We start from the raw sequence: 24,056 nt of genomic DNA on the forward strand, positions 1-24,056 counted from the left end.
AAATTAAGGTCACAGGATGAAGAGATACTATGACGCAAGATTTCACTACTTTTCATATTCTTGTGGTTCAATCATTAATTCTAAACAATATATCTCAAACAAAAGAAGTTGTGACTCTAATCCTTTGCCAAAAATATATTTCATAAAACATTAGTTGTAAGTTGTGAGCATGACGCATCAAAAGTAATTAAAACCAAGCATGCGACATCAAAAAAAATAACAAATAATTAGTAGAAATCATAAAGCAATTAAATCTATGCAAAAAGTCATATAAAGAATTAATTCATTTACCAAAATCATAAAAAGTTGCTTCCTCCGTTGTCCCAGTAATGGGTTCTAGCTCCGCATGGTGAAAACACACTCAAAGGAATTTTTCATTGCTCAAAAAGGTGTTCACAATAATGAAATGGGAGAAAAATAATAAAACCGGCTTTGTAACACTTATATCTGTTACAAAACTAACTGTTACAGAAAACGATACGTGAGAAGCGTCGTTGGTACTGTAGCACTACGACTGTCCCCTACTGTTTAATGTTCTTCGTGTTCTTCACAGGAGCAGCAACGACAGCTCTCTGTAACTCCAATTTCTCCGGCTTTGTAGTGTCTAAACGTCTCCCAATCTCCCCATCCCCAAATGTGCTCTCTAGCTCTCGTTGAAACCAAATTTTCTGCTAATTTTTCTTTTCAAATCAATGAAGAAGATGGATCCCTCTTAACCAGTAATGGGGTGCGATTAGCAGTTGGCTCCCTGGGGTGCCCCTTATCCAAAACTGAGAGTCTGAATAACATGTGTCCTCCCGGTGCCTATACCAACTTTTCGAGCCGAATTTTCCAAAAATATTTATTTTCCAAAAATACCTACAAACACATAAAACACCATAATAAGTAGAAAATCGAGTACCAACAATACTGAAAATTGAGGACAATTCGGTCACAAAAATGTGTCTATCAAATACCCACAGACTTATTATTTGCTAGTCCTCGAGCAAATCTAATCTAGAAAAATAAAAATGACTACACTTAGCACGTGCAACAAGCCGTTAAACCGCTAGGTGGCCCTAACGGCGGAATGTTGTCTCCGGAGGGTTTACCAGAGGTGTACCCACAAAACCTTTACTCCGGACCCTAGATATCTACCCAAAACCTTGGAAGGCACTAAAGAATCTCCTTGGTTGGCATACTCTCATTGACTACAGGAGGAAGTACCCTGATGCGAAATTCCAATTGTTGTACACGAGTTTGCACTCATCATACTATAATTCATATATAAGTGACAGAGCTCTACTCAGATAGTTTCTAGACATCATAACCGGAGTCAACCAATCACATGGAAAAATTAAGAAGATGGATAAAGAGAAAAATAGATGGTTTAAAGTGAACGGTGTTTCCCATATCTGTCTGAATTCCTCTGCCAAGATGAACCTATCCTAATGGACTGAGATACCGGTCTGACTAATATCAACACAACTGGCACATACAAGGGATCCAGCGGTCGAAAAACCTAACTCTAGGTCAACACAACTGGCATATACAAGGGCACCAGTGGTCAACTTTGTTGAATTTATTCCGGTTGGTCTGATGGTCTGGTTTCAATTGTTTTTTTTTTTGGTATCTCAATCACTCTATTTCACCTTAGCAATGGTAACAACTTGAATCGTGTGCCCCACCAAATCAGTTAAAAAATAAAAACAGAAGGATTAGGGTTCAACGAGATATGGCGAAACTACCATGTTTTTTTTAATTCTAACACCTGAGCTCTGTGCTTTTATGAATAGACTCTTTAGATGTTTCCATCTAATCAGATTGGTTCCTCAATTCCTATAACCAAGATGCTTCCATTCACTTAGATTGGTTAGTGTCATCCTTAATAAACATAAATTTCTAGGCTCTGGAGTTTATTTATTGCAACTAAAAAGTTTCTCCCATACCCCCAAACTTAAATCTAACATTTTCCTCAATGTTCTAAAGATAAAATTAAAAGCATGAACAAGGAGAAACTGTTACCACTCGAAGCAAGAGAGTTAAGGAAAGACATTACCGTGTTGCATGAGATTGGGTTACCTCCCAAGAAGTGCTAAGTTTAAAGTCTTCAGCCAGACATCGGAAGGAATTAATCACCTCATAGAATCATAAAGGAGTAGCCGGAATAACTGTGGGTCATCTGGATCAAAAAGTGCTAACCACTACAACAAATCAAGAAGACATCGAACATACCCTTGTTTATGACAACTACATCTAGTTGTGGTTCAGGTTCAGGCTCTATAAAAGGGTCTAAATAAAAAGATTTCATCGGTTGGATTTCCTCAAAGGCATTCTGAAGATCAGGCTGAAGAGTCTGGAAATACTCAGCTAAGAACTTAGAAGCGCATAACAAAAGCCTGAATAATTGGGGATCCTCTAAGTCAATCAGATTTGACTCACACAACTGACCACAGTGAAAGAGGTGGTCTTCCTTAAGAAAATGTGTCGACCCTATTTTCCTAAAGTAATTAGGTTTAGTTTCAAAACTTAATAACCGACACATCTGAAAATCATATGTTCCCACAATTGGAAGAAAAGTTTTTGGTGGGAAAACAAAGTCAATCTTGGTATCATATCCTGGGTTAACCACATCAACCAGAGGATGGGTTTCTAACAACTGAGCTCTCTTATGGAAACAACTAGGTTCAGGAAAAAGTGTATGAATATAATCTTGTAAGATGGTTGAGGCACAAATGTCAAGTCCTACACGAGGGAACTTTCTAAGAGTTAAAGGTAAGGCACCAGGAAAGTGATAATCACCCTCAAACTTAGAGTTTTCAGTGCCTCTAGGTATACTAGTCACAATATCCCTAATTTTTAAATCATTAGATTCCTCAAAATGGTCAATTGATTCTTCTAAGTTGTAATCAGGTGCATCCTCACTCATTTTTACGAGTTCACTTTCTTTGTCTAAGACTGTTGTTTCTAAATCGCTAGACTCAAAATAAACTCGTTCCTCTAAACCATCATTGGCTTCTTAATCAAAAGGGAGTACAACTTCGTCTAAAACGGTATTATCTCTAGTCAAATCCCCGTCCTTTTGAATAGGTGGATAATTATTAAAATTATCGGGATTTGAACCAGAAATATCATTATCATTATCAAGCTCAATAGGAGTAACAAATTCATGATCACCATGCCTAAATACTTCAGATTCTTCATCAACATTTTCCACATCATACTCATCATTATCATAACATGGAAATGGCTGAACCTCATCTACACAAGGAGTGTCACCAATTCTAACCTCGATATCTTGATTATGCAAATAACTATCCTCATTTTAAAGAGTATTATTGGATGCACTATATTGGAAATTCAAGTCATTTCGAGCAATACTTTCGTTCGTCTCTAAATCAAGTCTACGTGTCGACTCAACTATCCTCTCAAGGGTATCTTCTAAAGAAAGCTCCCTAAGTGTTGGATCTAAGTTTTCATTTAACCTATTGAGGATATCTTCCAAAGAATATTCAGTCGTTGCTGCAGTTCTTTCGTCCATAACTATGTTGTTGACCTCATCTAATTTGTATGTCGATTCAGCTAACTTACGTGATGACTCAGCTAAATTCCCGAGAGACTCTTCTAGAGAAGGAATAGGAACTGAAGGATCATAAAAAGGACTACTTTTCAATAGTTTGATTGTATCCTCTAAAAACGAAGAACTAGTATTATAATCTTCTTGCACGTATGACCGATGCGCGTGTGGATAGTAATTGGGCTCACCATGGTATGACCCAAAACCTTGAAAAGGTTGGCGTGCCCAACCACTATTCACACTATGATCATAAAAAGAGTAATGTCCATGTTGTTCAGTTGGATAATTATTGTATTGGATGTACCAGTTCGACATCCTAACTGCAAGGGAATTCTAAACAAACACAAAGAAGAATGACTCGACCACAACAAGCCTATTTTATCTAGCAAACAAAAAGCATGATGGCTCCCTTATATTGTTTCTATACCAGCTTTTATTCTTTCGAAAAAGAATTCGTTACAATCTGAGCAAACCTCTCTGAAATCAATCCGAGTTAAAGTAAGTTGAATAGAGACGAGGGAAGCTCAGTGGAGTTTTGATACCCAAGGTCTCACCGGCTTTACAAGGCGGCGTATTAAACTCACAGAAACCATCACGAACTTCAAAGTATGATCAAAAGCGTAACCAATATTTTCCGAACGACTTTCCTAATAAGCTCGTTACCCTATCGGTCTCGTTCTAGTCCAAATTTTAAGGCTTAGGTTCCCGTAGGTTACGTGTTCCTAAGGCGGGAAAGAAGGAAACGGTGATGAAATCCGAGTCCTTATCTTGATTTGGCCAGGCCTTGCCCTTTACTAGAAAATTAAATCCGATTTCAGGTCCTCAACATATATGCATACGAAATCATCCAGTAAACCCGCTGACAGGGATTCGCGGGTGTTTAGAATTCTTACCTCCCGTTCCAGAAGGGGGATGAACCGTTGTAGTCTACTCGGGCCACGACTCCTATGTCATGTACGAACCCGAGGGGCCGAGGCGATATCGTAATCGTCGTCCTTCTCTATAAACAATTGATATTTAAACTACCCTTCCATAGGGTTTAAAAAAATAAAAATAAAGTCCAATGTTCAATGTTCAATGTTCAATGTCCAAAAGAAAAGAAGAAAAAAATGTCCAAAAATAAAATATTACAAAAATAAAAACCTTAACTACAGTTTCTAAAAAAAATAAAAAAAAAATTATTTACCAAATCTTCTTCTTCACTCCTTTTGGATTTTTCTTTTCTTTCCTTTTTTGGCTTTTCCTTTCTTTTTAACACTTTCTCTTTTTTCTTTAGCTTTGCTCCAAATCTGAAAGCAAACAAAAATACCAAAACACGTAAAAAAGAACAAATAAAATAAAACCTAAAAACAAATGTATAAACAAATCCGCGTCGGCGGCGCCAAAAATTGATCGAATTTTGAATAGTGGTAAAAAGGTTGTCGTTCACTCGGACTTTGTTGAGATTGGTTTAGGCTTGAATATACAAAATACTAAAAACAAAGGAAAATATACAAATTAAGGTCACAGGATGAAGAGATACTAGGACGCAGGATTTCACTACTTTTCATATTCTTGTGGTTCAATCATTAATTCTAAACAATATATCTCAAACAAAAGAAGTTGTGACTCTAATCCTTTGCCAAAAATATATTTCATAAAACATTAGTTGTAAGTTGTGAGCATGACGCATCAAAAGTAATTAAAACCAAGCATGCGACATCAAACAAAATAACAAATAATCAGTAGAAATCATAACGCAATTAAATCTATGCAAAAAGTCATATAAAGAATTAATTCATTTACCACAATCATGAAAAGTTGCTTCCTCCGGTGTCCCAGTAATGGGTTCTAGCTCCGCATGGTGAAAACACACTCAAAGGAATTTTTCATTGCTCAAAAAGGTGTTCACAATAATGAAATGGGAGAAAAATAATAAAACCGGCTTTGTAACACTTATATCTGTTACAAAACTAACTGTTACAGAAAACGATACATGAAAAGCGTCGTTGGTACTGTAGCACTACGACTGTCCCCTACTGTTTAATGTTCTTCGTGTTCTTCACAGGAGCAGCAACGACAGCTCTGTGTAACTCCAATTTCTCCGGCTCTGTAGTGCCTAAACGTCTCACAATCTCCCCATCCCCAAATGTGCTCTCTAGCTCTCGTTGAAACCAAATTTCCCGCTAATTTTTCTTTTCAAATCAAGGAAGAAGATGGAGCCCCCTTAACCAGTAATGGGGTGCGATTAGCAGTTGGCTCCCTGGGGTGTCCCTTATCAGTTAGATGGCCCTTATCCAAAACTGAGAGTCCGAATAACATGTGTCCTCCGGATGCCTATACCAACTTTTCGAGCCGAATTTTCCAAAAATGTTTATTTTCCAAAAATACCTACAAACACATAAAACACCATAATAAGTAAAAAATCGAGTACCAACAATACTGAAAATTGAGGACAATTCGGTCACAAAAATGTGTCTATCAAATACCCACAGACTTATTATTTGCTAGTCCTCGAGCAAATCTAATCTAGAAAAATAAAAATGACTACACTTAGCACGTGCAGCAAGCCGTTAAACCGCTAGGTGGCCCTAACGGCGGAATTTACAAAATCAACTGTAACCAAACCGTTAAAACTTGCGGATTTGAGAATTCATCCGTGACCGGCCCATAGACTCTTGCGGTTTAGTTTTCACCCGTAATTTTGCGGACGATTGCGGATGAAATCCGCGGTTCTGGATTATATGCACACCCCTGCATAGAATGTAAAGACGGAAGAAGTTCATACGTAAAAAGAAACCAGTGAAAAGTGTGAAACTAGAATTTTGATTTCAGTGGGCTGAGAGACTAATTAGAGAGTCGTGATAAAATAGAAGAAAGCAGGGAAAAGGGACAGAAACTGTTACTCGAACTGATGCAGGTCCATTCACGCATGTCGGTGCCGTCCTCGTCGTTACAATCTTAATTTAGTTCAACGCTCGTTTAGTTCGTTCATTTGGTAAATGTCTTTGATAAAATAAATCAGTCTAATGCTCTTTCCTCCCATTTGCTCCAGCCATGTGATTTGGTGCGAAAATGTCGAATCACTACCGGTTATTGTCTCTCCCGTACACTCAAACCATGTAAAATAATGTTGGCGCTTGTTAAAATAAAAATAAAAATGAACTATTTTGTCTCGTTTGCAGTTCGTTAGAGCTTTGCTATCTTCTAATCAAGAGACAACAAAAATAGAGGTTTTGCTTAACTCGAAAAGTTTACACTTGCATTTAAATGATTATATTCAATGTTGTTTAGTCGTAATCATGTGTCAGGCGGAGCCACGTAAAGCTGGAAGCCAATTTGTCCCTTGAGCTGGGCGAAGTAAACAAACATCAGTCAGATTAATTAATCAAAGCCAGCTTGAAACCATCATAACAAGTCATTAACATTCGATATAAACTAAGCCAGATATCAATAAATTCATCTCCCAAATTTGCAAAGAAGAGTAAATGAACATAGAAACGCACCAATCAGTTGAAGTGACTCATGAGATGATGAGATAGGGAGATATTCACGAAGATTCCCATTCGATAAAGTTAGAATAGGATTCTAGGTGGGACATGTTAAAAAAGATGACCATATCAAATCAAATCAAATCTCTTGTACAGTACTGGTAGAAGAAGAATAGCGGAATAACGGTTGAGTGCGACTTCACTTGCATTTGCAGCGACACATATTAGGATTACGTTAGACACAAATTCAAAGAAGTTTCTATGCGCACATTATAAGCTTTTGACTCTTAATAATTCTCCTGTTTTTGCATTCTTCACAGTATAATTCAAGTTTCAAAACTAAAAACCAGTAATAGTGGGAGTGTAGTAAATTTCAATTCAATTCTCAATTTTATATTCTTAAAACAAGAAGAAGAGAACTGAAGGTGCCCTCGATTTTGATGCAGTAGAACCTGGACACTGACCCAACTCCCATCACTTGACTCCTCGATTCTCTACAATCTTCCTTAACTTTCACTCTCTGTAGTTAAGACTCTTCCTAGTTTCTCTTTCTTTTTGATTTTTTGGTAAGCGACTCTGTTTTTCTGAGGTTGAAGAGAAGAAACCATTTCTAAGATTCGAGGGATCCGTGAAAAAGTTGAACTGAAGAAGGAAAAAAATGGGGGAAACACATCATGATCATCATGATCATGCTCATACACCACCGCTAATAGGAGTACCACCTATGTCTGTTGGATTAGGAGGACCACTCTCAGGACCTAGAGGAGCTACGTTTACACCTGAAGAACAACTTCATCAGCTTACTTTCTGCATCCATTCCAATCCTTCATGGCGTAAGTTTTTTTATTTTATTTTATTAGATGCATTAGCACTTTTTTCATTCTGGGGTACCTTTTTTATTTTTCCAAATCTTAAGTTTATTTTTAAGTTCTGGATATTCTATGAAAAGTACTTAAAAAGCATGTCAATTTCCTTTTTATATTACACAAAATGGGATTTTCGTTTGATCCAGTATCTGTTTTCTGTTTATATTTTGTATGAAAATTCATTTTCGTCACTGACCCTATTAAAATTTTAACTAATTTCCTTGTATCTAATTGTGAATCTGAAGAAGCCATTTTTTGTACTGTAATTTAGAATTTTGATTTTTGCACTGTGTCTGTTATTTTATACTGTAGCAAAATTTTGAATTTCAATAGTATAGATCCTTTTCAGTTAGTCGGAGATGATGATTTAAGTTCAAATATTGTCTCTTGTTTAGTATTTATATATCTGTGTTAATCTTGATATTAACTATATGTGTATATCTGGATTCAATTTTGCAGCGGAAATGTTTCTTCTGGCTTTCCAGCATTACATTGTGACATTAGGAACAACTGTTATGATTGCCAGCTTTCTTGTTCCTCGAATGGGAGGCGACCATGTACAGTTTCCGCGTAATCTTATTTATTCTTTGTTTAAGTGTACAAGCTGTGTTGCTGTTAACATTTTATTTGATTTTGTTCTAACATCTGATTGTTCTTCGTTGGATAATGGAGCAGGGAGACAAAGCTCGTGTAATTCAAACATTGCTGTTTATGGGTGCTATTAACACTCTTCTTCAAACTTTCCTGGGGACACGGCTTCCTACTGTGATGGGCTCATCATTTGCATTCGTCATACCGGTGGCGGCAATAATTAGAGATTTCTCTGATAGTGGCTTCAACAGTGAGCATGATGTATGTAGAATGTTACTCTGAGATTTCCGATGACTTGGTCATGAATTTTTTATCGAATTATGTCAGTTATGTAGGAAATTTTCCATTGACACCAGTATAATTTGATCGTGGTGTAGATGAGTTCATAAGCTCCCCATGAACGACATTTTCCTTCACAAAACTCTCCTTAAGCTATCTATTGTGTGCTAGCAATTCGCAAATTAAGTTCAATACTGATACAATTTCAGGGTGCTTGCAGAGATTCGTCCACACAGTGCGAGCTATTCAAGGAGCATTAATTGTCTCATCATTTTTCAATATCATCATTGGGTATAGCAAGGCATGGGGGACATATTCAAGGTAACATTTTTATCTGAATTCTGCAACTCTTCTTTATTTTAGCCTATTTTATGGTCCATCAAGGCTTGAAATTCGACCTATAAGACATCTAAGTATCCTCCTATCCTGTTATGTATACTAACATCTGTAATTCCATGTCATTGACAGACTCTTCAGTCCTGTTTCAATTGTTCCAGTGGTCTGTGTTGTGGGTCTTGGCCTGTTCCAGAGGGGTTTTCCCATGGTATTGTTTTGCCTATGAGCTCTTTTTTATCATGAAATTTGCAATGGAAAATGTAAGTCCTGACTGATAATTTCTTTGGTCTCTTCAGCTTGCACAGTGCGTTGAGATTGGATTGCCCATGTTAATTCTACTTGTTATCGTCCAACAAGTAATGTATTAGTTTTATCTGATTACATGATTCTTAAGCAGTTCAATTGCTAGAATAGAAGATGACTGTAAAAGCTTAATATCGCTTTTCTTGCAGTACTTGAAGCGTCTCCACGAAAGCACTTATGTTATACTTGAGAGATTTGCGTTGTTGATGTGTGTCGGAGTTGTATGGGCTTTTGCTGCTCTACTCACTGTAAGTGGTGCTTACAATGATGTCGGTGAACAAACAAAAACAAACTGTCGCACTGATAAATCCCACCTTTTGTCAGCGGCTACATGGTATGGTATAAAGTTGCAGAAATCTCTTTAATAGCAGTATTGACGTCAGCCTTACTCATTTTGCCGCTGCCTTGGTTCTAGGATTAGAGTGCCATACCCTTTTCAGTGGGGTCCACCCATCTTCAGGGCTAGCCATGTGTTTGGAATGATGGGAGCTGCACTTGTTACCTCTGCTGAGGTCAGTCATTTCTTTTTACATTATTGGAACCGTAACAATATATGGTTTTGGTTTACTTAATATTTTTTATTGCATATTGCAGTCAACTGGAACATATTTTGCAGCTGCACGTCTTTCAGGTGCTACACCTCCTCCAGCTCATGTGCTTACTCGAAGCATAGGTCTGCAGGTAAGTCAACAACCACAAATAAAGAGTGTCCAGGTTTATTCTTACGAGCTTTTTCTGTTCTTGTTTTCACGGTGAGAAGACTAATTTTGTAATGACCAGTTATCTTTTATTTCAACAGGGTATTGGTATGCTGCTTAACGGTATCTTTGGAGCAGCAGTTGGTCCGACTGCATCTGTGTAAGCTTACATGAGCTAACCCTATTTGTAAATTTTTTGATTTGCATCTCTTTGTGGCTTTACCCATCATAATAATGTCCTGTTTGCAGAGAAAATGTTGGTCTTCTCGGATTGACCCATGTTGGTAGTCGAAGAGTTGTGCAGCTATCATGCATGTTCATGCTCTTCTTTTCAATATTTGGTTAGTCAACCCCAACTCTTTAAAGAGTTAAAATCTTTAAAGTTAAAATTAAGAATGTCCTGGAGTATTTCAGTTATGCTGGAATTTTCTTTTTTTCAGGAAAATTTGGTGCGTTTTTTGCATCTATTCCGCTGCCAATATTTGCTGCAATTTACTGTGTTCTCTTTGGACTTGTTAGTAAGTTCATCATTGCAATCATTCATGTGTTCTACAATCAACAAGAACTAGCATCCATTTCTTATAACATGCTTACTCATGCTATTTTATGTTTTGCTCTGTTTGGTAGCTGCCACTGGGATCTCGTTTATTCAGTTTGCGAATAATAACTCCATGAGGAACCTTTACGTGTTGGGTCTTTCGTTATTCTTGGGTATTTCAGTTCCGCAGTATTTTAATAACTTCAGTAATATTGCTGGTCATGGACCAGTTAATACAGACGGGGGATGGGTAAGTCGATAACATGTTATCTAACAAGTAGTTTCATTCACAAAATCTAAAGTGCTTTGGTGCCCATTATTGAATAATCCTTTTGTTTTGCAGTTCAATGACATTTTTAATACAATTTTCTCCTCACCACCCACCGTGGCATTGATAGTCGGGACACTACTTGATAACACACTTGACGCTAGACGGTATGTCGAAGATAGAGGACTTGGGTGGTGGATTCCATTCCAACACAGAAACGGAGATATGAGAAACGATGAGTTTTATGCTTATCCCATCAGGATAAGTGAATTAGTCCCTAGTAGATTTCTCTAACTAAAATGAAGGATTGTTTAATGAATGTACTATATGCATCCTATAGCATTTCGATGATATTACGAATCAAAGAGTGTGTTTCTTTAGTATAGATGATATTCATATTCTTTCTGAACATAATGTTTCAGAAAATTTCATCTACTAAAGAATTGGGTAGAAATGCACAATGGTGTCAAATTTTTGGCCCTTTGTTTCTGCAGAGTTGCAAACATTTCTGCAGGCTTAATCTCTGTATTTATATTACCAACAAGATATAGCACTGCTGTCTCGGAGCCCTTGCTGTCCTGCTCTGCAGTTACTACTCTTTTTATTTTAAGGAATTTTAATAAAATACCACACTTTGGATTTCCGGTTTAATAAAGTGCCATCGTATTTTTCAAAATATATAAAGTGCCACTTTTCAAAATATATAAAGTGCCACGACTGTTATAAGTTCCGTTAAGGCCCACCGAAATTAGTCAGTCTCGTTGTAACTGGTCAATATCTCAGTGGAAGAGATCAAAAAATGGTTGAAATTACTTCTCTATCCTTACAAATATAACTAAAGCTTTGCGTGGCGCCTACTTCTTCTTCTCTGAACTCTTGAAATGAAAAAATCCCTCCCACTGTATTGGGTTCTTAACAATCCCTACAATTCTTAAGATGATTTGAAATTGTTGTTTCATTCTTACATCGGTGTAAGTTCTTATATACAAATCCACAACAACCAAAACCTAATTTTCAAGGTGGGGTTGGGGCTGTGGTGGCGGTGATTATGAAGAGGATGTAGGTGGAGATTGAGACGATGCTCATGGATGGATGATGAGATTCAATTACATCTTCTTCTACAGACGAAGAAATAAACAAATCTTTTTGTAATTGACAATGAAATTGAGATTTAAATAGTGGAATTGATTGAATTTTTTGTTGTTGGATTTTGTGAATGAATGGCCTTGGATTGAAGTGTATTTAGACTCTTGATACTGGTAGAATAAATGGGTTATCCGTAAATTCGAATTGCAGGTGAAGAAAGTTATGGAACATGTTGATTTTTGAATATAACAACTGAAATGCTCCTGTTGATCATCTCTTAATTTCTTGCACATCAGCTGTTTGTGAAAACTCCATAACCAGTTTATTCTGCAATATCAGGTCTCGAGCTTGCCATTTCGAAACACCATCATAAATGTAAGTTCTCTAATATTGCTAATTTTCTTGTTACATTGTTGCTTGCTATTCTAGCAGCTAAGTTTCATTTTATTTTATTGGTGCCTTAATACTTTATAGTGCCATATATAACAACATTTAGCTGCATATAGAAATTCATGCACATGAAGAACCCATTAGGCATTAGCAGTGAAAGATTTGTAAAATGATGAATATCTTAGCTTCAATTTCAGTCCTTTCAATGAATTACTCTTATGTATTGTGCTTTGCAGATATAGAAATCCCTCTAGCATGTTTCATATTGGTCTGTTTGTTTGCTCTTCAACATTATGGAACCCACCGAGTAGGATTTCTTTTTACACCGGTAGTCATAACATGGCTTTTATGCATTAGTGGTGTTGGTCTCTGTAATATTGTTGAATCGAAGTACCTCCTTTGTTAGCTGTAAAGTGAAATGTTGCTGAATCGAAGTACCTCCTTTGTTTTCACAGAATAGTGTTGCACCTGGGAGGGAAGCACTTTACCGCGAATATGAAGATTTGGAAAGTGGAAACTAAATACTCTGATACGTATTTCACTACTCGACCAACTTAATATATATACATGCGTGTAGTATATAGTACTCATACTTGAAAATTTCCCACATTTTTCCTAATCTCACAATTTTGGTGACGTACTTTGTGGATGTAGAAAACCATCACTAAAGCCAGAGCTCGTTGAAGAAAGCTCTGACTATTGATTTGTCTCGGTAATGACTCACTACAATGGGTCGATTGAACTCGGTTGCATCAAAACGATTCGAGGGCTTATTTGTCTTTTACAAGGCTGACTAATTGCCACATATACACTAACGGATGTTAACTGTTTAAAGAAAAAAACAGGATGAAAAAGGTCAAATATGTGGCATTAAATAAATTCTGGAAAAAAACAGTGGCATTTTCTTAAACATGAAATTGGAAGTGTGGCACTTTATTAAAATTCCCATTATTTTAAAATAGTTACTGAGATGCAGATATCAGGCAACCACTGAGTGGCAGCAAACGGTCAAACTACAGTGCCACCTCTACTAACACCCATCTTAAACAATGTCTGCGTGTCAAAATGATTCTCACACGTGTCCTTCTGCTGGTTACACGTGACTACCATTTGTATGACTTGTAAGACTAGGATTTAAGCTTCATCTCAAAACTTCAAACTTATTCATGTTTATCACACTCTCTCATCTGAAACCTCTTGATAACGAAGCAACTTGCAAGCTGACCTGCAATCCATAGTCATCATAATAGAGAAAAAATATTAATAATTCAATGTCTGATTCACCTCCATCTCCAGCTCCAACTCCACTTTCTAGCTCACCGAAACCCAGAGGTGCATCTCTTTCTCTAGATGCGTTCATCTTCGGTTTTATTGGTATATTTTCAACTACTCAAATTTGTAACCATTATTTATCTTAAGTAGTTGCAGAGAGAAGTATGAGTAATTCATCATGGGAAGACATATTATTATGGAAGAAGAAGAAACAAAGTCTATCAATATTAACAGCTTCAACATTAACATGGGTTGTACTACAAGTTTACCAATACAACTTCATCACTATCGTTTCATGGGTATCCATGGCTATCCTAGCCATGATGTTTCTTTTCGGGAACTTACTTAGGCTCCTGGGAAAGTAATTACTCACAAATAAGCTCAGAAGAGATATATAGTACTAAATATCAAATCTTATTTGGTTGAAGTTGATTGGTCTTTTCTATTTTTTGTTTCAGGGATCCACCAAAGATAGATGATTTTGCAATTTCGGAGGAATTAGTAATGGGTTCAGCTAGGAGATTGAAAGGAAATGTTGAACAAGGAATAAGATGGATGTTTAGTGTTAGTTCAGAGAGAGAATGGTTTGTGTTTGCTCAAGTTATTGGCGCTTTATTGGTTCTTTCTCAAGTGGGTAGATACTTTGATTTTGTTACTCTTCTGTATATGGGTAAGTTTCAATCGCGGTAAAATAAATTTTACTTTTTTCCATTAATGGAATGTAGCTCAAACAGAGTTTGTCAAAATTTATGAGCAGGTGTGGTGACTGCGATGACAGTACCATTGATGTACGTGAAATATGAAGATCAATTAAAGAAGTTTGTGGGTAAGATTAGAGAACAAGGGAGAGCATATTATGAGAAAGTTGATGAAAAGGTATTGAGAAAACTAAAGCACAAGGCTGGATTTGCTGAGAAGAAAAAGGAGAAAAAGGTAGAATGATAAGTTTATATATACTTGTGGGTAAAGATTTGAGTATGTATGGATGTTAATTATAATGTTGAATTAGTTGTAATCAAGGATTTTGGTGTTTCATAAAAGGATTGTTATGTATGTGTGGATGTGTTTATAGTAGTGTATGCTTCGTATCTTGTTAATTGTGCGAAGAAAGATGTGACCTGTGAAACACCCGATGGTAGAGATCCTAGTATGTTTGGGGTGCATGAAATCCCTGGCGAAATCGCGGGCTGCTAAATTCGAACACAATTAGGCATGGATGATGAGGGGTGTCTGAAGGACGTAAAGTTGTAAACTATCCCTTCCGTCTTTTCTCTGTTTACTTTAGAGCTTATGATTTTTCTTCACCATAACCAAATAACCAATCCGGCGCTAATCTATTGAAAAGTTAAAATCAATCAAAAACTAAAAAGTTCTCCGACGGGGAATGTTGCAAATTGATTTTAATTTTGTTTTGCCTTGTCCATCTTGCAAATTGGAGCTCTGCCAGCTGAGCAATATCCCCTGACCGGGTTAGCAAGTGGCCTAACAAATGAAGCTACATTAGTCCGGCGATGAAGTGATTTAAGCAGCGATATATCGAAATGAGGCTAAAGCTTAGACAAGCAACATTGATGTGAAAATGTTTCATATCTGTAATCCAGAGTCGACCCAACTCGAGGAATGGATTCCGACCGCGCAGTGCCTTAACAGTTATTATATCCGATCTTGTCCACTGGTTGACAAAATAGATAGAAAACTTTTGAGGAATGGATTCTGACCGCGCAGTGCCTTATTATATCCGATCTTGTCCTACTGGTTGACAAAATAGATAGAAATCATAAAAAAAATTCGTATTTAAATACAACTTCAGGAATTTTAGATCGGAGGCAAAATAGATACATAAAGTTCTTTTTCATACATAAAAAAGTTCTTTTTCATCTCAGATTTTGTGATTCTTCAAAATAGATATTTAAACTCTTCTGAATTATTGATTGTTTTGTGAATTATTGATTGTTTTGAGAGACGGTTAGTGATTCCGGATCCGCTGGTTAGTGATTTTGGCTTCTTCTTTTTATAAGAGTGTAATTGTTCCGAATCCGCGAGGTTTGCTAGACTTGTCTACTTCAAACAGATTTCCAAACCTAAAACGTATCAAAAGGGAAATTAAATAGGATTTGTTTGTTAGGGGCTGATAGGTTGAGGTTAGAGCTGCACATGAACCATACCGGAACGGATCAACCGACTTGGAACCGGAACCGAAAATGGGGTACATGGAATGGGAATAGAATTCAGAACCGGTTATATAGAGGGTACAAGTACCGAATCTAATCTTAATCCCGTCATGTCCCAGAGTGAAATATCTATTTGATTTTATCCATTGATTTAAATTCATCTTAGCCGTTGATAATAGGTTTTTCTACTTATTTACTCTTTCTCATGTCGTTCCCACTCTCACTCACAGACGACTTTCGTTATTTCCTTCTTCTTCATACTAATCTCTCTTCTTCTTTCTCTGGTTTCATTTTCTTGTTTTCATCAATTCAATTGAAACAATCAGTACTATTAGAAGTAGTAGTATTAATTGAAATTCGTTTTCATTAATTACAGTTTCATAGACTTGAAATTATATGTTGGTTTTAATCAGTTGACTTCTTCAATTGATTAATTGATTGTTCAAACAGTTCTGTTGATGGTGATTTCATTCGATTAGGTTAGCTTAATTTATTCGAAATTCCAAGGAATAATCGGTTTGGAGTTGAGAGGAGTCGTCGTTTGATGAGCTTCTATGACTGAATTTATGATGCTTATGAAGTATCATTGAATTGGCTTCTGAAATTAATGAGATTAAGGTTCACATGGAGGAATCAGATGGAGGAATTGGTGATGAATAATTAAAGTTAGGGTTTGAAGATTTGAAGCTCAACAGGTATGGAAGAGGACGATGATTCAAGGGATTTGAATGATGAAATTTACATGGTTTTGGTGGGTGCTGCTGAAGTAAGGAGATGGGTTAACAGGAAATCCATTAAGAGAAGATGGTGAGTCTAAAGATATTTCAAGATGGTACTGAAAGATGATGTTATGCGATGGTCTAGAGAAGAAAGAGAAGATCTTGTTGATGTTCATATGAAGAATGAAGTCTAGGGTTCTGTTGTGACTGAAGAATTGATGTGTGCAGAAGACAAGACAAGGAATTTTCTTGTGAATCAAAATCACAGGTAAAAACTCGGTACCGGACCGGTCTTACAGGTACATGTACAAGTAGTCAAATGAGGGAACCGGCCAATAGAAGGTACAGGTACCGGGTTCTTATGAAATCCGAACTGTACCGGCCTATGTGCAGCCTTAGTTGAGGTTGAAGCAACTTTTAGGCTGTAAATTACGTCAACTAAGAGAATCAAGTGCGTAGAATTTTGCGAGATTCAATAAACGTAAAAAGCAAGAGTGAAGCTGAATTTCTCGGAGAGTAATTCGGTATCAACTACTTTCCAGTCGGAAGTATGATAGTACGACAGTGTCTGTAGCGGTTTAATGTATTGTGGTGTTCAAAGTTGGTCAAGATCTCAGAGATTTTTGTCCGTGCAGTTTTCCTCGTTAACAAAATATCTGGTGTCTTATGTTATTTCCTTTTCTGCATTATATTCTTTATCTTTATAATAGGAATATCACAAGTAATATATAATCAATCTAGATACTTAAGTCTTTATTGTTTGAGATCAAACCAAGACTTGTTGTTGTTGAATTTATATCTTGAAAAATATATTACAATTTTCGTACTTGTTAGAATTCGGATCTTGATAATTAGGATACAACTAGATTGATTTTTTAGATCGTCTAAGAACTTTTCTACATAATCAGGTACATGGACCTTTGGTCTTTACATATTGATTGTGGAAGAGAAAGAGAAAAGTCTATATACAATTTGTTTCAAGTGTCTTTACTATTGATCTACTTGTGATTGTATTAGGTTTTCTCCATACAGGTTTTCGAACAATAAAGTTGGTGGTGTACTTGGTACCCTTTCCTTTTCAAAACGTCTCTCACTATTAGAACTCCCAGTTGCAAGTCTCTTGACTTGACATTCTTCGGGGTTTTTTTTCTCATCTATCTCTAATGCTTTGCGAGTTGTATTAGTGTTCATTCTCATTTAAGATTAACTTCCTTTATATTTCTTGTTAGAGCATTGCTCGGTCGAACTCACATGTGTTTCTATCTCAAGCTTGTTGTCAAGTTTAGTTGTCAAAGTTATATCTTTATTTCTATTTTATAATTAGTTACGTCTCATATTTGGATAGAAGTGTAGTTGAGAAACGGACATCACGGAAGTAATCATTACGTTCTACCGTTTGAAGGCGAAGATTAACCAAAGCTTTTGGAGAACTTCTTCAACAAAAGGTAAGTGAAGACTGAACCACCTATTTCTCAAGTTATATTCATCTTTTTATCTACGAGACAATGTCGCATAACTAATTAGACTACCATAAGCATATCAAGAACTTCCAGTCGAGAACTAACTACCAAGTTAAGGAATTTCTTGAAATATGACTACGTTTAATGAACGTTTGTTCATACTTGATGAATTTCGGTTAAGGACAATTTATTGTTCGCAATCAAAATCATGATTCAAGAATTATCATTGGAAAATAACGTGGAACAATGATATATGTCATTGATGTTATTTGGGAATGTTTCGAGTTGATTTAGAGAGAAATATAGAACTATTATAAACTTGGATATAAGACAGTGTACATACACGTCTTACAAACTGGGAAAACTGTTAAAGTCTGAAGTCGTAGTACATGTACTCATGCACTAATGGAGTAGCTATATGTAGACAAATAGATTTTTGGTACACATATTAGTATCCACACCTTCAGAAGTCTGTGAACTCGTGAATCCGGATCGGTACGCAAACCAGTACGCGTACTAGAAAAGAACTGTTGGTTACGGAACCGGTTTGGTATCCATACCAGTACGCATACCACAAAAGTTATGTGGACTCCGGAACTCGGTTATGTTATAACGGTATCCATACTAGTATGCATACCGATTTTTTTTTGGTGAACTCCGGAACTCGGTTATGTCTTAAGGTATACATACCGGTACACATACCATGACATAACTGTTCACGAACAGGTTAAGTATACGTATCTTGTACGCCTACTTACCATGTCGATTAAATTCATATGCACATAAAATTATTTCTCCGAGATAATTAGCATTTGAATAATCTCTAAAAACACCATAGACATATTTGATCACATAATTGTGATTTATTTTAAGGATTAAGTGTTATATGAAATGCTCAAGCTTATAGTTCAGCTGGCTAGCTTCGGTTAACCATTCATGAGTGTGGTTTTTATACACGGTTCGGTTACGGTTCATCCTAACCGGAGTGTATATCTTGATTATGTTATTTAGATTCAAAGATTCATCAGTGTATATTGTTTGCTTGGTTCCAAAGCTACCTTAGCTTAAACCTAAAGCAACCTATGTTTTGAATATCTGTATAAGGGGAATCTCAAACAACTGGGATCTTGGAATCCCGACACTACTTTTCTTGATGTGTCCTAGTTGTAAACTAAAGTCGCCCTCTTACTAAAACCCTTCTAGGGATTAGCGACTACAAAGTCTTCATAGGGATTCGTGAATCCAGGTCCACCTATTGTTTATCTGATAGCTCAAGTATCCTGATCTTGTTCTATTGTTGAGTTTCTCACTTGAAAAAGATGGATAGAAATCATCAAAGTTCTCTTCGTTCCAGACTTTGTTGATTCAACAAGTTTAATACTTATGAGGTGAATAATAATCTAGGATGCTCCGTGAAGCATAAGTCCGAATTTTGAGGTTATCTAAACTTTGTTTATTGCTATCGATTTCCAGTATCACCTTGATCTACGATCAAAAAGAAAATCACACATATAGGCTTATCTATGGGAAAAGTATTCAATTGAGTTGAAGCAACTCTTAGACTGTAAAGGACGTCAGGTAAGGGAATCAATTGCGCGGAGTCCTGTTGGGATTCAAGAGACGTAAGGAGCGCGACTGTAACTGAATTGCTGTGAGGGTTTAATTCGGTCTCAACTACATTCCAGTCCAAAGTTAATTGGTAGTAGACTAGTGTCTGTAACGGCTTAATACAGTTTGTTGTTCAATCTGGACTAGGTCCCGGGTTTTTTATGCATTTGCGGATTTCTCGTTAACAAAATTTCTGGTGTTTGTGCTATTTATTTTTCCGCATTGTTTTGTTTATCTTTATAATTGAAATATCACAGGTTGCACATTAATCAATCAAAGTAGATACATCCATCCTTGTTTATTTGATACGAATTGATTGATACTTGGAAATTGATCTTTGGATTCACCAAGTACTCTCACCCGCAAATCAGGTTCACAGACTCGGCTCTGTAAGCTTTCTGATTGTGAGAGAAAGAGATATAACTATGAATATTATTCCTTGATTGATATTCATTAAGTTGAACTCTCAGAATTATATGTAAGTTTGTCCATACATATTTCCTAAGAAAACGTTTGTGGTGTATTTTGGTACCCCTGTGTTTTCAATTCTGAGGATAGCTTCGTCATTTTTCCTGAGTTGGCTGACAATGTTTTTATGGTTAGATATTTTAACTATGTGGGTAGGACATATTCCATGTCGGATGTTGGAGAATATGGGGACTCTAGGATTGAGGACATTTTGTTTGACCAGTAGGCCCGTAACACCTCATGTAGTATGTTTTCCCACATTACCTTTGCAGCATCTCTTTATGTTGGATAACACCATTTGTACGAGATTTCTGCTTGTGTGTTTCATTGCGGGAAGTATGACGTGTTAAACCTGTTTGTATTCAATGTTTAGTTACTGTCCATAACCATGTTTCTGTGTTTTGGGGATTTTCAAGATTTGAATAATTGTAAACAAATGTTAATATAAAATTCAGAGTTTTAGAGTTATAGGTTTGTAGCAGTATAATTTTTTTGTATATTTGCTTCCCTGCAGGACTCTCCTAGTCGATCAAACTTGAATTATGGTTCATTTTCGGTTACCAGTTCCATCGGTATTATGAATCTGCTGATAGTGTGTTTTCAGATGAATTTCAGACATCCTTTTCTGCAATTACAACCAAGAATTTTGCCTCAACCCTTTTTGAGAAATTAATTTGTGGCAACCAATAGGTATTTCCTCCGTTGGTGCCTGTGCATTTCACTGATTATGTCAGTTCAAATTAACCTTTAAAGCTTGAACCTTATCTTACGTTCTGAATTTTCTCATTGTGCTTTTATGTAAGATGTTAGTTCGAGATTCTTTACCGTAGTAAAGGGACGCATAATGTCCAATCCCCACTTCATGAATGGCGAAGGATTTATCACAATGTGCAAGGTTTCTGTTGGTGCGTGTATCTTGTTATCGTAATTGCATATTTCAAATTCTCACAGTGTTGATTATGATCGTTTCAAACTTGTGGCCTTTTCGAGATATATTCTCATTTCTAACTTTCAAAGTCATATTTGCATTTTCAGACTTCTGGAGTCATGCTTGTTTTTCAAGCTTCTGCAATGTTTCCATTTGTGACTTCTATGGGAATTAACAAGGATATGTAGAGAAACTAATATCTAATAGAGAAATGATGTAGCAATCGGAGAAGCATTTAACGACTGGGAGTTGATTTCTCAAAAAAAAAAATTCGTATTTATTTTTCATATTGTAGTTCATGTCGAAACCAAGTCAGGATGGGGATTTGGTTTTGTTTAATCTCTTCCTCTCTTATGTTTTTTAATTTTTATTTTTATTTTTTCTTCTTTTTTGAAAACATAGTCAGGAGTATATTCCTTCCTTCCCAAATTAGTTGCTTAATCAGGATTTTATAAAAATATTAACGAATTGAAATTATTTCCATATAAATTCTTGATTTTCCAAATTACTTGGTTTTTGCTTTCTAGTTTTTAGTTTCTTAGTCCTTTCTTTTGAATAGGGAACTTTTAGGAACATTTTTGTTAAAAGAATCTTACTTATACAATTAAAGGTGGACGTATAAATTTGACCGATCGTTGCTCAATATTATGGTCGTGAAACTAATTTGCTTTCCTGACACAAGACTTGAACTTCCTAAGTTCCCAACCACTCTACACGTATTACATGTAGATGCCTCCATACGATTTCAAGGAATTCTCTCTCCCATTAGACATGGTCACCAGAAGATTCATCTAAGAAATAACATTATAAAAAACAATGTTACTTGAATTCGTAGTACTTGGAAAAACTTCCGCAACTTTGACAGCCAAACGCTAATTTTACAAAGATAGAGGCATTTTGCATCGGGCCACGGAAGAACTCTAGACCGCACAGATGCTTTCACATCACGTAAATGGTCCTTTTTTTTGCATAAAAGAGGAAAAACCTGAAACTTACAAAGAAAACAAACGTCTTCTTAAGAAGTCGTTTGTGTTCATGACTTGAACATTCCAATTCTGAATATCTAGATAGTTCATAATGGCTAAAAGACTTTCATCCTTCCAGTTATTTTGGATAGTGAATCTATTACAAAAGACTGGAGGATTTGCTTCCCAAATGATATTGTATCTACTTGTTAGAACAAAATCCATAGCTTTAAAATTTATATCAAATTGTGAATTGTTTCCAAAGTCCGAGCTCTGTTTGAATATTCTTTCTCTAGTTTCAGCATACATTCCTATTAGCAGCTTGAGAGTGGGTTGAGAATCACTTTGAAAAATGATATGATAGCCACTCATTTCAACTGCCCATTGAAAACCCGCCTCAGATCCTGCCACTTCTAACTGTTCTCTAGTAGTATAATTTCTCCATCTATCTCTAGCTTCAACGATTCTTCCTGCAAAATCAATCATTGTTAGACCAACTCCTGAACTAGTTATAGGTTCATGCATGTATAAGGCTATACTTATTGTTATTGCAAATGTATCCTGAAGTTTCCTGAGGTTGACTACCAATAAAAATCAAACAGCCATCATTTATAGGGTTGTAGTATAAGGTTTGCATGATATTGTAGTCTTCTTTATTCACCCACATGAAACTATTTATGAATTTTACAATATTCCTTGCTGTTACAACACTATTTTGATTTTCCTTTTTAAACACTCTATTACATCTTTCCTTCCAAACATGCCATGTTACGATGCTACAGAAAACCTTCCATTCCATTGCACTGTTTCCTCTATCTCTTTGAGCAAACCAACCATTTAACCAATCATGAAAAGTGTTAGCATTTTGCATTTCATTATCAATATCAAAGTTAAGATGCATCCACACCTGTTTTGTGAAATTACATTTCATAAATAAGTGAGTAAGATATTATTCATGTACATTACAAAGTTTGCATGATACATCTATTTCTGGTATTATGGCAGCAGCTCTCACACTATTTGGAAGTATAGAGTTTATTGCCTTCCAGATAAAGTTTTTGATTGAAGGGGTTATTTTCATTTCCCATATTTTTTTCCACTGCATGTTAGTTCCTTCAGTACAATTAATGTTTTTGTATAAAGATTTAACAGCAAAGATACCTGAGTTGTTTAAATTCCAGTGAGGGATATCTGCTAAACCATTATTAGGAATTTGTATCCTCCTTATCTTGTCTACAGTGATTCTGTCGAAACAACCTGCTCGTTTTGTTAAATCCCATGTTTTATTAGTTGTGATCAAATGACAAACTTTAGTGATAACTGCATCTTTTGTCCTAGTAATATTTTCATTTGGTTTAACATCTGGGATCCAGTAGTCGTCCCATATATCTATGTTTCCTCCATCTCCAACTCCCAAAAGAAATATTTCTTTAAATAAGCTATCCCTAGAAGTATACCTTTCCAAATCCAACTATCACTTAGGTTTGGTATAATGTTTATATGAAGAATATCATAATTAGGATAATACTTAGCTTTAAGACTTTTCGCCATTAGAGAATGAGGATTTTTGTATAGTCTCCGTCCCGTCTTAGCCAACATAGCTATATTAAAGTTTTTCATATTTTGGAATCCTAAACCTTCTTCCTCCAAAGATTTTCACATGTTATCCCAAGCCATAAGACAAATACCTTTTTTACCTTTCTCATTCAAGCTATTTTCATCTCCCCGCACCAAAAGTTTCTTAGCAATTTAGTTATATCATTACAAATCTTAACAGGAATTCTAAAGCAATTCATTTGGTAAACACAAATAGACGAAGAAACGTTTCTAATCATTATAGCTGTTCCTTAAGGATTTAGGAGCTCACCTTTCCATCCTATCAATCTATTTTTCATTTTTTCTCCCAGTGGTTCGAAGCATTTTATTTTTGAAGTGTAAGTAAATAACGGTGAACCAAGATATTTTTCATTTATAGGTATTTCATTTACTCCTAAAATTTGTTTCACACTATTCCTAAGAGTATGATCAGTTTTAAAGCTAAAGAAGACCCCTGATTTGGTCAAATTGATTAACTGACCAGAAGT

General features: G+C 36.0%; 2 protein-coding genes across 4 annotated transcripts; both read left to right on the plus strand.

The window, feature by feature from the left end:
• The first annotated feature begins 7,224 nt into the window (after positions 1 to 7,224).
• Positions 7,225 to 11,554, plus strand: LOC113289376 (nucleobase-ascorbate transporter 3-like). Its single transcript, XM_026538614.1, has 14 exons — positions 7,225 to 7,859; positions 8,352 to 8,449; positions 8,568 to 8,744; positions 8,983 to 9,083; positions 9,231 to 9,306; positions 9,395 to 9,454; positions 9,551 to 9,735; positions 9,817 to 9,913; positions 9,996 to 10,082; positions 10,201 to 10,259; positions 10,349 to 10,440; positions 10,540 to 10,617; positions 10,727 to 10,887; positions 10,981 to 11,554. The coding sequence occupies exons 1-14, from the start codon at positions 7,685 to 7,687 to the stop codon at positions 11,197 to 11,199; spliced, it is 1,665 nt and encodes a 554-aa protein (XP_026394399.1). The 5' UTR covers positions 7,225 to 7,684; the 3' UTR covers positions 11,200 to 11,554.
• Positions 11,555 to 11,786: 232 nt separating this feature from the next.
• LOC113289377 (reticulon-like protein B13) lies at positions 11,787 to 14,709 on the plus strand. Of its 3 annotated transcripts, none has more exons than XM_026538615.1 (6): positions 11,787 to 12,201; positions 12,331 to 12,366; positions 12,837 to 13,713; positions 13,801 to 14,014; positions 14,112 to 14,323; positions 14,411 to 14,709. In XM_026538615.1, the coding sequence occupies exons 3-6, from the start codon at positions 13,653 to 13,655 to the stop codon at positions 14,593 to 14,595; spliced, it is 672 nt and encodes a 223-aa protein (XP_026394400.1). In that variant the 5' UTR covers positions 11,787 to 12,201; positions 12,331 to 12,366; positions 12,837 to 13,652; the 3' UTR covers positions 14,596 to 14,709. The 3 variants fall into 3 exon arrangements, with proteins under 3 accessions (XP_026394400.1, XP_026394401.1, XP_026394402.1); XM_026538616.1 differs by having other exon boundaries at positions 13,804 to 14,014; XM_026538617.1 differs by having other exon boundaries at positions 13,810 to 14,014.
• The last annotated feature ends 9,347 nt before the right edge of the window (positions 14,710 to 24,056 follow it).

The sequence above is a fragment of the Papaver somniferum genome, chromosome 6, assembly GCF_003573695.1.
Source record: "Papaver somniferum cultivar HN1 chromosome 6, ASM357369v1, whole genome shotgun sequence".
In the NCBI taxonomy this organism is placed as follows: Eukaryota; Viridiplantae; Streptophyta; class Magnoliopsida; order Ranunculales; family Papaveraceae; genus Papaver; species Papaver somniferum.

Excerpts from the sequence above, each read along its gene's own strand:
- LOC113289377 (XM_026538615.1), top strand. The coding sequence starts at position 13,653 with ATGTCTGATTCACCTCCATCTCCAGCTCCAACTCCACTTTCTAGCTCA. Across the intron at positions 14,015-14,111 it reads TTACTTAGGCTCCTGGGAAA|GGATCCACCAAAGATAGATG; the intron begins GTAATTACTCAC and ends TTTTTGTTTCAG. Across the intron at positions 14,324-14,410 it reads TGTTACTCTTCTGTATATGG|GTGTGGTGACTGCGATGACA; the intron begins GTAAGTTTCAAT and ends ATTTATGAGCAG.
- LOC113289376 (XM_026538614.1), top strand. The coding sequence starts at position 7,685 with ATGGGGGAAACACATCATGATCATCATGATCATGCTCATACACCACCG. Across the intron at positions 8,450-8,567 it reads CTCGAATGGGAGGCGACCAT|GGAGACAAAGCTCGTGTAAT; the intron begins GTACAGTTTCCG and ends ATAATGGAGCAG. Across the intron at positions 10,083-10,200 it reads CTCGAAGCATAGGTCTGCAG|GGTATTGGTATGCTGCTTAA; the intron begins GTAAGTCAACAA and ends TTATTTCAACAG.